Source organism: Streptopelia decaocto, assembly GCF_964273445.1.
Source record: "Streptopelia decaocto genome assembly, chromosome: 10".
Taxonomy (NCBI): Eukaryota; Metazoa; Chordata; class Aves; order Columbiformes; family Columbidae; genus Streptopelia; species Streptopelia decaocto.
In genome coordinates, this window is record NC_138665.1 from 549,519 (window position 1) to 566,610 (window position 17,092).

The following is a 17,092-nucleotide window of genomic DNA, read 5'->3' on the forward strand; positions in this document are numbered from 1 at the left end:
AGGGAGGGGGCAGGAAGCACCGCGGGGACCCACGCGTGGGCTGTGCCGGGCTGCCGGGGGCAGGACGGGCGAGGGGGCGGGTGCCCGCCGGGGGCGGCGGCAGCGGGGCGGGGTGCGGCGGCGGGCGGCCCGTGCGCCCGGGGCCGCCGTTACCAATCAGCGCGGCGGAGCCGGGGCGGGCGGCGGAGCCGGGGCGGGCGGGGCGGGCGCGCAGCCGGGGGGGCGGGCGGGCGGGCGGGCGCGGCGCTCGGCACCGGGCGCGTCCTGCCGCCGCTCGCCCTCCGCGGCCCGGGAGTGGCCCCGGTTGCGCCGCCGTGGCCGCGCGCGGGGGGGATCCCGGGATGTCCTCGTCGCCCGTGGAGGAGTGCCGGTCGCCCGTGGGGCTGGACTGCTGCAGCTGCTGCCTGGACTTGGCCAACCGGAGCGGGCTGGAGGAGGGGGCCGGGGGAGAGAACAACAACCTGGGCAGCCCCACCGTCAGCAGCTTCCGGCAGCTGCAGGAGCAGCTGGTCCGCAAGAACCTCAACACCGACAAGCTGAGCTCCATCATGCGCCAGGACTCGCTGGAGCCCGTCGTGCGGGACCCCTGCTACCTCTTCAACGAGGGCATCTGCAACAGGAACATCGACCAGACCCTGCTCTCCATCCTCCTGCTCTTCCACAGGTGGGTGTCACCAACGGATGCCAAGGGGCTGCCCGTGTGCTGGATGCCCCTGGAGCTGGAGCCAGGCTGGCTGTGTGCTCGGGAGCTGGCAGGATGGGGGGTGAGATGTGTGGCCTGCAGCCCCCCAGGCTGGCAGGGGCCGGGGGACCTGTGTGACCCTGAGGCTGTGTACGGTGGCAGTGTTGGGGGATTCTAGGTGGGGAGGAGCATGAGTGGCTGCGTGTGGCAGGGACCCGAGTCCACTCGCCATGGGTGGTGCCAACCCAGTCTGTGGGAGCAGGTCCAGGTGGATCTGACCCGTGGTGGCTGGCGGTGCCCCGCTGTTGGTGCCCTGTGTCTGTCCTGGCAGTGACAACAGCCTCCACTTGCGTGTCTTGGCCCCTGGACTCTGTGTTCATCTCCCTGGCTACATCTTACCCACACAGACACTGCCTGCAGGGGCATGGACAGTGTCCAGCATCAAACAGGCATCATCATGTTAGTCCTGCATGGAGAGGGGCAGCTTGTTACTTGGGAAACAGCTGTGCTACCTCAGAAGCCACCTTCAGAGTTAGTGAGAAACTGGGTAGGGAGCCTGAGAGTCCTGCTGCTGGGTCCTGCTCTTTCAGCAGCTTCCCTGTCTCTGCCTGGAGTAAATTCAGTGGAGACAAATTTGGCCTGGGTGGTATTTCCCGTCCCTGGAAAGTGACTCTGCCCTTGCCCAGCTGCTCCCTCTCGGCTCAGAGCAGGCTGCTCTGGATGGGGTTGCCTGCACCCAAGCAGTGGGATGTGCTCAGAGCTGGTCCCATTCACTTGCCAGAGGGCTGGGCTATACCCGTCCGAGGCCGGGGAGGGCTGGAGTGTGGGGAGCTGCCCTGCTCCCTGCTCCGGAATTGCAAGCAGAGGAGGCTGAACGAGGGGTCCGCGGGGCTGCCACCCTCCAGGGTCCCCAGTCCTGATGAGGGTGACCCCAGGGGCGCGGAGGGGACAGAGCTGTCTCAGGTCCTGCACTGGTACCTCCAGCTCTGCGATGAGGCTGGACCTGGTGCACAGCACCCTGGAGGGCTGGAGACAACAGGGAGCAGCCTGTGCTGTGAGCTGGCAGGCTCAGGGCTCTCCAGCTTGGCCTTGACAAAGCTGAGCTGGACCAGGGGATGCTGCAGGGTGGTAGCCCCCAGAGCTGCCTGTGGCTTCAGCAGATGGGATGCATTCCCCCTCCCAGGGCCGAGGGGACATGTGGCCCATCGGTGCATATGGAGGGCATCTGCGTGACTGGCAGTGCAGGCAGCAGCTCTGAAGCTCGTTCCTCAGCGGTGGGTGGGGTAGCGTGCAGGTGGGGCGCATGGCAGCACCCACACTTTTGCAGACACCTCACCGCCCCCTCCCCTTTCTGCATGCACAGGCACCTGTAGGCGTACTCCTGGGCCATGCATGGGTGTGCAAGACACCCTTAGTGCCCTGCACCCAGCGCAGGGATGTGGGTGGGCTCACCCCATGCATGCCAGCCACCATGCGTGCATGCCTCCTCGCCCCAGCCAGCGTCTCACACTGAGCAGGCTGCTCCTTCGGAGCCGTCCTCAGCGGAGACACTCTTCTTGCACTTACATAACACTGAGCTGCCGCTCAGGTGGGAAAGGAGGAGCCGGGACGCCTGCCAAGGCACCCAGCACCCGGCCTGGGCTCCCAGCCGCACAGTGAGCAGTGAACCCACCCCGCCAGGAGGGAAATGGGAGCGAGAGATTTCCCTTCACTCCGGGAGGCTACAGCCAGTTGGCACCATGGGCAGAGAGGGGAGGTGAGACACTGTCCCCAGTGCGAGCTGCTGGGCCTGGGTATGGGAGCCAAGCATCTGGGCTGCTTGCCCAAGGAAGGCGATGACAGTGCCCGTGGGTGAGAGGTGATGTGGGCATAGCTCGCTGCTTTCAAACATGTCCCTGCTGGGGCAGGACCCACGGTGCTCCTGGGGAGCATCAGTCTGCTCTGCTGAGGCAGGGAGCAAGGGTAAGTGCCAGGGGACTGGGGTTTCTCCCCATCTATGCCCTGCAGTGCCCAAGCCTGTCTTTCATGCCCTTGTGTGTGTTGTGGCTGGGGCTGCGGGCACTCCTGTTTACAACAGGCTGTGCCACAGCATGGTGCGCGGCGTCCCTCCATCACACCTGCTCCCAGGCACCCTGCTGCCAGCCTGGGCTGGAGACTGCCTGGGTGATCCCGCTTCGCCCCTGGGTGGCACAACATGGGGGAGCTGTGGGCATGGCCCCAGGCACTGGAGGCAGGTGTGTCTACACCTGTATCTGCTGTTGTTTTGCTCCACTCAGAACTTTCTCCTCCTGGGGAATGAGCCAAGATACCCAAAAGGTGATAGCATACACAGCAGCAGATTGTGGGTGCCAGAGGAACACCTCGATAACAGGCCTGATAAGGGCACCCTTGCTACTGGCACTGGGGAGCCCAAGCAGGTTTGTGCCTCTTGTTTTAGCTGATGTGCTGGCACGGGAGGAAGGGAAAGTCGTGTGGATGCACACACTTGTGCATGGCCGGAATCCAGCACAGCACAGGAGGACCAAGCAGCTACATCTGGAGTCCAGGTCTGGCTCTGGGACTGCTGGTGACAGCTCAGCCCATGGTGGATTAAGCTCTGGGCTCCACAAGCCGGGATCAGATCAGTGCTGAGAGTCTTGGACAACCTACATTCAGCATTTCCAGCCTGTGTTTGGGGTTTCCCCTTGGCTGGGTGTCCCTGCTAAGCTCCCCATGCTCTTTGCTCGCTGCAGGGATGCTGTGAGGGATGCACAAGGTAGGGATGCTCTGGACCAAGTGCTGATGCTCTTGCAGGAAATCCTCCTGCTTGAGGCGTGCATGGATCCTGTTCAGAAAAGGCTTCTCCCCCCTGTGAGCTTACATGTGCTGTCATGAGCTGCTCTCCAAGGAGACATGGGCAATGCCAAAGGGCCCAGCTTGCACAGAAACACGAGGTATAGGGAGGCCAGCTACCACCATGCTGCTTGGGTGACACATCTCCTCCCTGTGGATGCTGGTGCTGGGGACAGAAGGGTCTCTGCCATCCTGCCACAATGCCAATGTTACCCCAAGATAGCTCATCCAAGACCTAAGCTTGAGCTTAACGGAGCGTGGGCTGGGGAGAGCAGCCCTGTGCCTCTGTGGCACCTTCCCCGGGGCTGGCAGGGCTGACAGGAGGCGATGGTGTGGGCGGGGGTCAGCACTGCGGGGGGACAGCAGCACCCTCCCGGTGCTTACTGGCTTGTGATTCACAAGCAGGGCCCTGCCTGGCTCTGGGGTGGGGAGAGGAGATACATGCCAACCCGCTCGCCCACATCAACCAGCCCGTGCCAGCTCTCCTTGCCCAGCCCTTCCCTGATCAGTTCTGGATGCTTGGCCAGCCTGTGCCCTGTCCTGCTCTTCCAGGCAGCAAGGGAACATCTCTGCCCAGCTGGACCCCCTCTGGGCACCATGGGACCTGCTGCTCCAGCGAATAGGGTGGGCAATGGCCCGCTCTTTGGTCTGAGCTGTGGAAGAGGCTGGAGACCACCTTCCTTCAAGCCTTGGGCAAGCCAAGGGAGCTGCAGGGAGGCAGGGGAGTGCTGTGCTGCTCTGAGAGGCTGGGGGAGGGATGAATGGGGGTGGGAGAAGGCAGCCATAAGGTCACCACCTTAAGGTCAGGCTGATGACCAAGAGCTGCCCAAGCAGCCGTGCCAGGGTGGCATTTGTGGCATGGCACCATTTGTTCCCATCTGTCACAGTGTGACTTTGCAGTAGTGAAGCGGGAGGAGGAGATGGAGCCAGGGCATGAAGGGCATCTCAGGGTGGTGGGGCCGGGGAGTGCATTCCTGCTGGCCGAGTGGGCTGGAGCAACAAGGAGGCATTGACAGGGGCCACGTGGGAGCATGTTTGAGCATGAGAGAGGTGTGGGTGTGAGACCGGGGGCTGTCCCGCTGGCAGCTCTGCCTTCCCCGGCCCTGCGGGGCAGGTCTGCCTGGGGAGGGGGCTCTGCCGGCCACCCTGCCCAGTCAGGACCAGTGTGCCAGGTATTTGCTGTGCTCTCGTGGGACAGAGCTGCATTTGGCCTGACCCGTGTCTTGTAGCGTGGTTTGCTGAGCCCTGCAGACTGGTGAGATGATGGGGAGGTTTCGCTTTAGCAGCAAGAGCCTCGGCTCTGGGGAGTAGCTGACCTTGGCATGCCCAAATCCTCCCACCGCCTGGAACATGCCAGGCAGCCAGGCTGCTGTGCACGCCTTGATTTCCATAGCGGGCATCCTGCCACCCTCGGACCCCTGCCCTGTGACCCAGCAGGCTTTAGGGGGATGTTCTTGCAGGCCAGGCTTGCAGGGGCTCCCTGCCAGGGAAGCCCAGCAGCACACCGCTCTCGGCACAGATCGGCAAGGCTGGTGGCGGCACACGCCGCACCGTGCCTGTCCCTGCCCATTTCTGTGAGACCCAGCTCCCTCCAGCAAGTAGATTGCCCAGCATGCCCTGGAGTGCAGGAGAGCCCTGCTCAGCACCTCCTGCCCCTCAGGATGAAGCCCTTTGCCCCGGCCACATGGCTATGGCCAAGGGGGCCTGGCCCAGCTGAAGTCTAGTGATGCCAATGCCAGCTGCACAGAGATCCGTCACCTCAGCTTCCTGTGGGCGCTCAGGCTCTGCCTGTCTGCCAGGACATGTGCCCAGCTCCAAGCAGGCAGGTGTAGGTGGCCCAAGGGCAGGCAGGGCTGGGCAGCACGGTCCCATGGGGAAAATGCTGGCCAGGATTTATTTCAAGCTTTGAACTTTAGGTGTGGAAGAGGTTGGAACCAGAGCAGGCTCCAGGGGTCTGCCCTGGTCCCAGCATCATGCCCCCCCTTCCAGCACCATGCTCCTCACTTCCCTGGGGACATGTGGCCTGATCCTGGATGGTGCTGAGGTCAATACTGCTGAGCTCCTCTGTGAGTTGGGGCTGGGGCTGGCACTCAGGGGAAGCCTTTTACAGCCCAGCTGGCACCTCAGCTCGCACCGGGCACAAGGTATGGATGTGTGTGCTGTGGGCAATGCACACGATGCCCATGGTGTGCTCTTCTGTGCTGTGACCCAACACCACCTCCCTGGCCACCTCCCAGCACAGAGAGGGTTAAAGCCAACCCTGTACTTTGGGGGAGCACCATGGCCTGCATGTGGTGGACGGGTTCAGGACACGTGTTGTGAGAGCCAGGTGGCTGTCTGTGCACACGGGGGATGTGACTGCAGCGTATGTGTGTGCACCGTAAGGAGGCTGCCAAGGGGAGAGAGGGACCGGGTGATCCTGCCCTTTGGAAGTGACTGAAACCTCATTTGCAAAGGGCAGAGGATACCCTGAGGTGTGTGCCAGTGGGGGTGAGGGCTGGAGAGGCATTAAAAGCTGCAACCTGTCCCCAAACCATACTTTGCCAATGAGCTCCAAGTTATATTCATCCAGGTGCTGCACCTTTCTGACTTCAGGACAGGAGTTCGCCATCCTCTGTCTGTGTGCTTAGAGATATAGATGGATAGATATGTAGATGTGTATAAATATCTGAGGGGCTTTTGCTGCAGAATGACTCTGGTGGCAGAGGAGAAGCCCCAGGCTGCTCCCTGGCCTGCTGGACCCCTGGCTGCGGGGTCAGGGTGTGATCCAGTCCTTGCCACCCCTGGGGATGACAAGCACTACCTGGGTGGGCAGCGGGGTGGCTGATGCCACAGGGCAGGGCAAAGACATCCCTATGGCCTTGAGTGAAACCACCCCAGTGATCCCCCTGTGGTGCTCCAGGGACTTTGGAGGCAGGGGACAGTCTCAGGCTGTCCCCAGTGGTTGGCATGAGCCAGCTGGCAGCTGAGGCCAGGCACGTGGAAAGCCACGGCAGTGCCGCAGGTACACAGCCCACCGGCAGCTTATTGTCTTTCTTGTTGTTATTGTTCTGAAATGTCAGCGAGGGATGGGTTTTAACTGAGCATACCTAGTCTGAAATGCCCGGGATTCTTCGCAAAGGCCAGGCAGGGTATTAATAACCAGCTCTGCTGAAGCTGCGCAGCCCCGGCGAGCGTCCTTGCCTGACCTCCTGCGGGGCGCTGGCTCGGGCGCCGGGGAGCTCGGGCCCTCTCCCGCTCTGGGCCCCCCCCCACATTGTGTCTGGCTTTGCACCCCCTGGCTGGGCCCAGCCTGCCAGCCCTGGGGAAGGGGCATTGAGGGGCTCCTGGGGCTCCCCCCCAAGAATCCCCATCGGGCCAGGCAGGACACTACAAAGCTTGAGTACCTTTGAAAGGGGAAGGTGAAGGATTCAAGGTTTTCCTTGAAGGTGGGTTAGTTTGGGCTGGAACAGCAGCTTTTGGTGGCATGGGGTGCCGACGCGCTGCTCTCGCAGCTTCCCAGCCTCTGCCCTTTCATTACATAACAAGCTGCCTTCCAATTAGCGAGCCGGGCACTCCCACACGCCGCAGGGCAGCAGCTGCCAGCGCCAAGCGTGGCTCCAGAGCGCCCGCTCCTGCCTGCAGCGTGGCCTGGGATCACTTTCGGCAGATCCCTGCCTTGGGGTGCCTCTCTCGGGCTGGAGAGCTCCGGAAAAGCCAGCTCTGCACCAGCGAGGGGCTCGGGGAGGGCAGAGCCCGGGCCCGCAGCCCCTGCCTGCTGCACGCTCTGGGGTCCGAGGGCTCCGTGTGGCCCTGGTGCTGCAGACAGTCCTTTTGGCATCAGAGCCACCTCTGCCCTGCCCCAGTTCCCTGAAACTGGACCAGACAAGGGCTGCTAGGATCTGGGGATGATCCAAGATGACGCAGCGGGCTACAAAGTTAAGACAGGCCTGAAGTTGACAGCCTGGGCTGGCAGGAGCCCTGTGGGGCAGAGCACAGCTCACCAGGGGAGGTGACAACATGGAGATCAGTTACGGGACTCCACCCCACAGTGCCCATGGGTGTGAAACGCTTGCTCTGCGGACAGATTTGTGGATGAAAACTCATCTGAGGGTTCAGTCTGCTCACCCTCCCTGGGGCTGGGCATCCCTGACCCACGGGAGACAGGGAGCGTGGCCAGGGGCTGGATGTGCTCCCGCTCGCGCTGCACGACGCTGGTGGGAACACCACGGGGTTCCGCTGGGCTGTGCCATACCTGGCACCCTCCCCTCAGCACGCTCCAGTTGTGGGGCCCTGCAGGGGCCAGGTGTGAGCCGCAGGGTGACGGGCTTTGTGCTCGCTGGGGTCGCCTGAGCTGTGCAGGCAGCATTGCGGGGCTGGTGTCAGCAAACAGTGGCAATGCATGAGGTTGGGCAGCACTGTCCAGGGCTGGTAATGAGATCGGCCCTTTTTCCTCTTCCCCTCCTACCCCAGCGTGCCTGGGGAAGCCATGGCTTCAGGGGCTTCCAGTGTGCAGCATCGCGGGGGGGGCTCTGCCGGGGTCATCTCTGACCTCCGCTCTTCACGCTGCTGCTGAGGGCAGCTGCTACCGGGCTGTGCTGGGTGGGGGGCACAAGACGAAGAAGTGGGGCTGGTGACAAAGTTAGAGAAAGAAAAACTGCAGCTCTCAGCAGGCCGACTTCGGGGTGTGCACTCGCACGCCAGAAAACACAGAACTGGGAGTACAGCCAAGTACCTTTATCAGAGGAAGCAGGCAGCCCAACAGCTGGACATGGGAGCCTGCCAGGCCTCCCTCCTCCTGCCCCACACCGCCTCCAGCACAACAGGTTGCAGAAGTCCCCACACCGCAATCCCTGCCCATGCCCCGCTGCCCGGTGGGGGAGTTCGCTGTGCCCCCTGCCCACGGGAGCTCGCTCTGCCTCTGTCAGCGGTTAAGGGAGAGGACAACAGGTTTCCTGTCAGCCTTCTGTGATTACAAACCCTCCCTGGGCTTCCCCAGCATTGCAAAGGCCATGACTGCCCTGTTCAGCTCTGCCCGTTGCCCTGGTGTCCCCTAGCCCTGGGACTGGGACTGTGTCTAGCAAGGCCAGCAGCAGTAACTCTGCAGGCAGGGGCTTGCCTTACAGATGTACCCAGGAGGGTTTAGGTGTTGCTCTCTGCTCTAAAGCAGCACATGCCATGGATTGAGGGATTTATGAGGCTCTGGTGAGCATGAACCAGGTCCCCATGTCACAGGGCTCCTGGCTGCATGGGGCTGCCACAAGTCCCATGCAGCCCCTGGAAGGCACCAGTTGAGCCGAGAGTAGTGCCAAGTCTGCAGTAAACAGCTCAGCCAGGACATCTTCAGGATAAGGAAAACAGGGCTGGCCAACTGGTGTGCTCAGCAGCTCTGGCCTCACAGCGCTCAGGACGGGCACAGCAGCCCCAGGCCTGCGCTGCAGGGCAGACCGGCGCAGTTTGGGACGCTGGGAATGGGACTGCTGAGTGGGACAGCAGATGACACCGCTGCCTGCTTGCCCAGGGGCAGCCCCCCGGCATTACCTCTCCCCAGCACCAGGATAGGGCTGCGGGCCAAAACTTGGGGCTCCACAGAGCTGTCCCACACCCAGCCCTTCCCACCATGGGCTCCCACAAGCCCCAGCCATCACCGATGTCCCAGGCCACCCCTCCTTCAGCTCCGGCAGGGCACGGCTTGCCCTGGCGCTGGCGTCCCCCATTGCCTTGGCCAGCACAGCCACATCTGCAAGATTTCAGTTGTGAAAGGCAGAATTTTCTTATGTTTGCAAGCAGTGGCTTTTCCTCTCCCCCTCTGCTCTGACCCTTTGAGCTGGAGATCTGGCTCTGCAGAGCAGCCTGGGCAGCTTTGGCTCTGTGCCTTTCCCGTATTGCTCTCCAGTGTCTCTGAGGCCAGGCAATAAACATTTCCCACGCCTCAGACCCTCTGCAAGGCCTTCCTCCCATTGAACTGAGTCCTTGGGAGAGAGCGAACCAGGAACATTGCCACGGAGCAGGGAAAATGGCCTGGAGCTGGGGGAGAGCAGAGACTGAGGGGCCAGGACTGCTCCTGCAGCACTGGCTGTTCCTCCTGCTCCCACCAGCAGCCGATGGGGCAAGGGCATCCTTTGGCCTGTGGCACCGCGGCGCCTGGCGTGGGTTCAATGCACAAGGCTCAGTGCAACAGCACACCCCGTCCTGAGGACCCTGGGGCCGGGGACACGTCTCCTGACCCACAACACAGTGCAGGTGTGGGCTGCCAGGGGGCAAGAGAGATGATCCCATCGTCCTGCTCCCTGCCGTCCCTCGCTCCGGCCAGGCTTAGCCCTGCGGGGGCTGCTGTCCAGCTGCCTTCATGCCTCAGCGTCCTCTTGCAGAGGAGGGGCTTGTCACTAAATGTCACCCAGCGATCGGGGCTGGCATCTCCTGGGCTGGGGCGCAGGCTGTGTGTGGGCTGGTCGAGGGGTTGCAACCAGTATCCTGCAGGGCCATTGCTGGGGTGACACCAGCTGGTGTCACCACTTCTCCTAGCTGCTTGGTAGCAGCCACAGGTTTTTTTATTTCCTCCAGAGATCTCAACAATTAGTGTCACAATTACACTGTATCACGGCTGCTGCTATTGTTACCAAAATAACCTCAGGCACGAGCCTGTGCCGTGCCTGATGAACCTCCCATAGCTGCGCACACCAGGCACGAACCGAGCTGCTGCCGCAGGGACAGAGCTCACACTGCGGACCCTCTCGCCCAGCCTGCTCCGAGGTGCCCATCGCCATGGCTTCTGGTGCCATAGGGTAGCAGTGAGTCTGTGCCCCCCTGCTCTTTAGGAAGAGCAAGGAGGGACATTGCCCACCCTGCTCTGCTGCTGCCAGGCCCCAGAGGAGCAGGAGTGGGGTGGTGGGAGAGGAAGCAGATCCCAGCAGCTCTGCTGGAGTGGGGCCAGCAGCCAGCAAAGCCATCTGCTGGGGCTACGGGGGCTGGGAAAGGACCCCCCGCTGCTTGAGGTGCAGCTGGAGCCCCACGCAGGACTCTGCTGCTGTGGGAGGCATTTGGACAGCCTGCAGGGGCTCCCATGCAGATCCCTGGGGAGAGCCAGAGGTCCAGCAGAGAGCTGCGAGCTGCTGCTTCCACCTCTGAGATGTCAGTTGAGCTGCAGTGGGGCAGCCCTGTGGACTGGGGGTGCCTCACCCCTGCACAAGGGGACAGCTGAGCTGTCCCTGCCCCACACTGCTGACACCACATGAGCGTGCACAGGTGTGTGTCTCTGCCAGCTGTGAGTCAGGGCAACGCATGCGTGGGCAGGTGGAGGTATCAGCCGTGCACGTGCAGGACGCGTTGGCATGCATGCAGGAGGGGTACCTTTGCTGGGTGTCCATGCACAAGTGCATGTGCGTGCATGCATATGCATGCAGGATGCATGAGTGTGCACGTGCAAGCATGGTGTGCACCTGTGTGCAGGGTGCATGCCCAAGTGGGCTAGTAAATGCACGTGTGCATGCAAGGGCCATGGGCTTGTCTTTGCAGGTTTGCCTGCGTGTGCAGGGTGTGCATGTGCGTGTGCATGCAGGATTTCCACGTGTGCATGTGAATGCATGGGTTGCAAGGTGTGTCTATGTTTGTGTGCACCCAGTAACACGTCCAGGGATGTCTGCAGCAGAAGCCACGTTCCCCGAGCGGGTGTGCGGGTGAGGAGCTGCAGGCGGGTGGGCTGGATCCCTGCTGAGGCTGTGCCAGGGGGAGCAGGCAGCACCTGTGCGCAGCATGACCCGTCCCCAGCTGAGCAGGCTGCCTTGGGATTCCTCAGCAAGTTCCAGGAAGGAAAGAGAAAGCAGAGCCTTCTGCCATTTCCATCCCTAAAAAGCATCCCTCCCCTGGGGTCTCATGGAGGAGGGCAGCATCCTTCCCAGCCTCACAGCTGGGAGCCCACGCCCCAAGCAGTGATGGCTGTGGTCGGGGCTGGGAAAGACCCCAGGAGGGTCAGCGGGGAAGGCAGTGACTTACTTTTGTTTATTTTTGCAATAGTCCCAGCTCCATGGGAAAAATATTGGAGGTGCAGAGCTGGAGTGATTTCCTACCAAAGCGCTATGCTGCTGCACTTCCCCGCTTCACTCCAGCAGCTGTGACAATCACTGGCTCTTCCCCAGCCCTCGGTACTGGAGCACTGTGTTGGGAAGGGGCCAGGCAGGGCCCTGGGACCCCAGAGCCATGGGACAAGAGCCACAAGCCAGGTCCCGGTCTGTTCGTCCTGAGGCTCTTGGTCCCCGGCACTAGTAATTTAGGGCTTTCCTTTGGCAAGGGCGCTGGGCCAGGTGTGGAGATGCCGTAGCACAGGAGATGGGGAGTTGGGGAAACTGAGGCATGGCTGCTGGGTCTAGGGTCAGGCTGGGGTCTGCTCACCTGCTGCTGCAGGAGACAGATGGTGGCACAACTGGTGATGCACCCAGCCGTGGGGGAGAAGATGCCTCTCCCCTTCTCCCCTGACCTCTCCACAGCGAGACAGGTACCTTCGTGAGCTGCGATGGGAAACTGAGTCACGGGACCCTCAGTGTGGGTGGCCTGGGCTGGTTCCAGCCAAGGGGACAGAGTCGTGCCCCATGTCCCAGGGGCTGCCACCCTGCCCACTGCCAGCCACCCTGGGGACAATTGCACACAAAGTCCCTTTCATCAGCCGATGCAGGGGGGCAGCCGCCCGCGCCCCGCATGGCTCGGGGTGGCACGCTGGCCCCTGAAAGGGCTGATTGAGCCCAGTTGAGGTCATCTGCCTGGCGTGTTTACCCCGTGCCTGCAGCCCCAGGATGCGGCCAGCACCCAGGCTGTCCCTGCCGCCCGGCTGGCCGGGGAGACGCGGCTGTGGGCAGAGCCGGCATCGCTGCCAGGGTGCTGGGCTGATGCTGGGAGCACAGAGGCTGGAGCAGGGCTGCAGGCACCGGCATGGCCTTCAAGCCACCATACTCCCCAAGCCTCTTCAGGAGGAAGGACTGGTGAGTAAGGGCTGGCTGCGGGTGGGGGACATGCCAGCACCGGGGCTGGGGGGGGACAAGCCCCTGCCTGCTCTCTGCAGCACCACCCCTCCTGCCCAGCCTCTGCCCAGCAGCTTTGCATGGGCCAGGCTGGTGCTGGCACAGAGGTGTGTGTATCATCCCCCCTGCAGACGGAGGCACGAGCAGGTGCCACACATGCCCCCCTGCGGAGAAGCACCTCTCCTACCCACAATCTCCCCATTGGGGAGGAGAAGAAATGCCTTCTCACATCCCCACATCAAACCTGTGTGTCTCAGGGCACCTTCATGTGCCCAGCCCTGGTTCACAGGCAGCACGGTGTCCCATGCAGGGTGCCCGTGTCCTTCAGCACTCAGGACACCACAGTCTTCATCCTGCCCTAGGAGGCAGGGGTGTGATTTGCTGGAAAGCAAGCTGGCAGGGCCTTGCTCTAAGCAGCAGCCATGCTGCACTGTGCCTCAGTTTCCCTTTCTGATGGCAAAATACCTCTCTGCCCACCCTCAGCCTTTTCCCTGTTGAAAGGACAGCTGCTGCTTGGGGCTCCTTGGGTCTCTCCCCATGCTGGTACCCACCAGCCCGCGGCTGGGCACCTTCAGCACCCTCCACATTGGGGGATTTGGGGTCTGCCGCCACATTTCTGGTGTGCACATGCCTCTGCCAGCACTAATGCTTTCTCGGACGCTGCTCTGTGGCATAGGCTCTCCCGCAGGGTTTCATTCAGCATCAGGCTGGCTTACCAAGAATGAGCCCCCCAGGGTCAGCGGCAGCAGCGGGGAAACCGCCTGGGTGTTGAGTGAAGCCTCAGGAGTTCCAGGTCCAGAAGGCAGAATGAAGCCCTGGCGCTGACAGGGCAGCCCAGGGAGGGCGGCCAAGCGCAGGGGTCGCATCTCCCGCGGTGGGCAATGCCAGCCCCAGCCCCCCGCTTGTTACCGGGGGCGTTTTGGGGGCCTCGCCTGCACCCCACGCCTCTATGTGCGAGTCGCTTTGCGGGCGCAGCGGCAGAGCTGGTGTGACCCCGCCGCTTCCACATGCGTGTGCGTTCCCGAGGCCCCGCTGCGCACCCCCGGCGGCCCCTGCCCCCCCGCGCAGGACGGGGCTCGGCGGCCGCTGCAGTGCCGGCCCTGCCCGCGGGGCGGCGGCCCCCCCAGCGCGGCGGAGGGTTATGCAAGGGCGGGGCGGGGCTGGCGGTTGCCCTCGGGCTTGTTTTGCTCGCCGGGGTTTGTTTTGCACGGCGGCGTTGTTTTCCACTCCCGTTTTTGTCGTGCGGTCCAGTTTTGTTGCGCACTCCGGGTCTTGTTTTGCGCTTCCGTGTTGTTTTTCCACTCCTGTGTCTGTGTCGCGTCCCGGTTTTGCCGTGCACGGCCATGGCGGCCCCTTTTCATTCTGCGCCCCGCTCCCCCCATGTGCAGCCGCGGCCGGCTGTGCTGAGGGCCTGCAGGCGTGCACACCCCACATGCAAAGCGGGTTTCCCCCCTTTCCCAGTTTCCCAAGCAGGTTCCCCCACAGCTGAATCCCCATCCCGGTTGCGCGTGAGAAGCGCAGGAAAAGGCTGGCGAGTCGTGTAGGGTGGAGGGGTGGGTGCCAGGTGGGTGCCATGACTCTGGTTGCAGAAGACGAGAGGTGCAGGAGCGGGTGTACAGATTAGGGGTGCAGAGTCGTGAGGACACAGGGCTGGGGGGCCGCGGTCCTGCACTGGGAGGCGGCCGTGCTGTGCTGGGGTTCAACTGGGAGGTGTGTAGGTGCCGTACCGCGGGGCGAGGGTCCCGCGCAGGGTGCAGTACCCAGGCACAGGGCGGCCGTACCGGGGAGGCGCTGTGGGGCGGCGAGCGGGGCGGGCCGGCTCCGCTGGCACCGCCCGACGGGGCGGACACCGCCGCTATAAGTTGGGGTGGCGCGGGGGGGCAGCCGCAGTGCGTTGTGCTTCGTGTCTCGTTCGCACCGCTCCTCGCAGCTATGAGCACCGGCTTGTACCAGTCCCCGATGGAGGTTGCTGTCTACCAGCTCCACAACTTCTCCATCTCCTTTTTCTCCTCCCTGCTCGGAGGGGACGTGGTCTCCGTTAAGCTGGACAACAGGTAGGGGCAGCCCCGGTACCGGCCGCGCTCCGCCCCGCCGTGTTCCGCCGTGGCCCGGGGAGGGCAAGCGCGTTGTCCCGGCTGAAGGGACATCTTGGTGCATCGGTTCCCCGTGAGAGCCCGCTAAAGGGGGGCTTCAGGTGCATTGTTGCTCCGGGGTGGGGAGGACCGGTGTGTTGATCCCCAGGGAAGGGGGAAGCCCCGGTGCATTGCTGCCTGGGGTGGGGGGTGCCCGATGATCCCCGAGGCAGGCGGTGCTCGGGGGCTCGCTGCTAACGCTCTGCCTCTCTGCTCTCTTCCAGCGCCTCCGGTGCCAGCGTGGTGGCCATTGACAACAAGATCGAGCAGGCAATGGTGAGCTGCAGTGCTGCTGCCCCCCTCCCCCTTTTCCCCACCCGATTATCTTGCTTGTGGGTTCCCCACTCTCCAGGCGGGTGCTCTGCCCGATTCAGGGGGTCCCCGCTCCCCAGCCTGTTGCTGGGCAGAGCAGCTCCTTTGTCTGCCTGCTGCAGCTGGCTGAGCTCATTGGCTCCGGCAGCACCGCAGTGCGCAGGGACCCCACCGAGGGGAGGACCTGGGAAGGACCCTCTGGGGGTGTGGGGGTCACCAGCCAGGTCCTATGGTTATAGGGATCTGCAGCCTGCCAAACCCCCAAGGGGTTGGGGGGAATAGCTGGAGGGTGTCTCTGGAGACATTCCTGGCAGATGGGGGAGCTGAGGGATGTGGTGGGTGCTGGCCTGCAGGGACTGCACTGGGTGAGCACTGAACCCTGGCCAGAGTGCCAAGGGCGCGGGGAGGCAGCCTTTGGGAACAGCCTTTGTGGTACTTGGAGAGTGGCTGGGGACAGAGCTTTGCAGGACAGGGGGGGAGCAATCCTCAGGACATAACCTTCGAGTGACCAATCTCTTTGATGGTCTTTTGCAGGATCTTGTAAAAAATCACCTGATGTACGCAGTGCGGGAGGAGGTGGAGGTCCTGAAAGAGCAAATCAAAGAACTGTTGGAGAAAAACTCCCAGCTGGAGCGTGAAAACAGCCTCCTGAAGACCCTTGCCAGCCCCGAGCAGCTGGAAAAGTTCCAGTCCCGGCTCCCTGCAGAGGTTTTGTGCCCGGAGGAGCAGAGCCCAGGGGCGGCTGCCCCGGCCCAGCACTCCGGGGGCTCTGCGGTGTAAGGTGGCTCTGTCCTCGGGGTGGGCAGAGCCACAGAACTCTTTCTACTTAATCTCCTGCAAAATCGTTTCCGCCTTCATCTCACACGAAGGACTGCCAGACCCCGGCACTGAGCCGTGGCCCCCTGGGCAACCCCGGCAAGTCAGCAGGGCCCGTGGCCGTCTTGTGCACAAGGATGCTCTTCTGCAAGGAAGACACGGGCAGCTGACCCCTTCCCATCCAACCACCCGTCATGTGCCGGGGTAAATCTGTGGCCTGCCCGTCTCGGGCTCTGCCGAAGCCTGGGCGTCTGCGACACCCTGGCAGTGCCAGGCGGCCTTCGGCACTTTAATGAGAATCCACGGTTGGAAGGAGCGCACGCCGAGTCCTGTGCCTTTGCTGCACTGTGCGGGGGGAGGGGGCCTTTCTGGCAAAGCCTGACGTTGGAGGAAGACCGTTGTTTAGTGAGCGACGCAGATTTGTCCTGCCAGCCAGCCAGGAGTATGCTGGAGCCCAGACCTGACTGAGCAGCACCGGCGGTGGCAGTTGCAGTGTAGTGCATGGCTGTACGCACACCAGTGTGGGGATTACAAGGAAAAAAAGCTTGTTTTATTAGTTGGGGCGTCTGTAGCCACATCTGTACAAACACACGCATGAGCAGGACCTGCGAGGCTGTGGAGTGCCCTGCTCTGGGCCAGCCAGACCATCTTTGTACAGCTGGGGGATTCAAGGCAAGACTGGAACGGTGAGCGGCTGTAACCGGGTGGCCAGAGCTGTGAGCAGCCCAAAGGAGGGGACGGATTCACCCCTTTCTGGTATCCACCGTGACAAGGGCTGTGCGGCCGCATTGGGAGGATCTGGACTGACATCTGGGCTGGGGGGACCAGCCTGTGCCCCCAGGCTCCCCACCTGCCCCGCCAGCTCTCTGGGAACTGACGGGACGTCCCTTTTGACGTCAGAAGCGGTGACACAGTTGTGTAAATCTTGGTAGAAATGGCAATAAACTCTACTTTTTGTATAAATGCATGGCCAGAGCTGTGTATCTGTGGCTGGGAAGGGGGAGGTGTTGGTGGGGTGGCTGCGTGGGTCACTGGGGAAGATGCTGGGGTTTGCTGGGATGGGACTGGTGAGGGTCCTGCGCTGCAGACCCACAGGGGGCTGGGCTGGTGCTGCTCCACAGCGGAGAAAACCTGGCAGCTCCCCACCTTTGGTGGGGGGATCAGTCCAAGATGGGGTTCTGGAGATGTGAGATGTCACCCTCTTCCCAGGGGGCTGGCTGTGCGATAGCAAAAAGTGCCCTGAGCTTGGAGGTCGTTGTCCCCTGTGTCATGCCTGGGACTGGGGTATGTGCAGGGCAGGCTGGGGGGAGCAAGCAGGGAGGAGGCTT

The 17,092-nt window shown here is 62.7% G+C and overlaps 1 protein-coding gene across 2 annotated transcripts; it reads left to right on the top strand.

Annotated features, from left to right (window-relative positions):
• Positions 1 to 217: 217 nt before the first annotated feature.
• TSC22D3 (TSC22 domain family member 3) lies at positions 218 to 16,727 on the top strand. 2 transcript variants are annotated; one of them, XM_082061927.1, is made up of 3 exons: positions 218 to 664; positions 14,861 to 14,912; positions 15,483 to 16,727. In XM_082061927.1, exons 1-3 carry the CDS (start codon positions 342 to 344, stop codon positions 15,726 to 15,728), a joined length of 621 nt encoding a protein of 206 aa, XP_081918053.1. In that variant the 5' UTR covers positions 218 to 341; the 3' UTR covers positions 15,729 to 16,727. The 2 variants fall into 2 exon arrangements, with proteins under 2 accessions (XP_081918053.1, XP_081918054.1); XM_082061928.1 differs by lacking the exon at positions 218 to 664 and adding an exon at positions 14,369 to 14,558.
• The last annotated feature ends 365 nt before the right edge of the window (positions 16,728 to 17,092 follow it).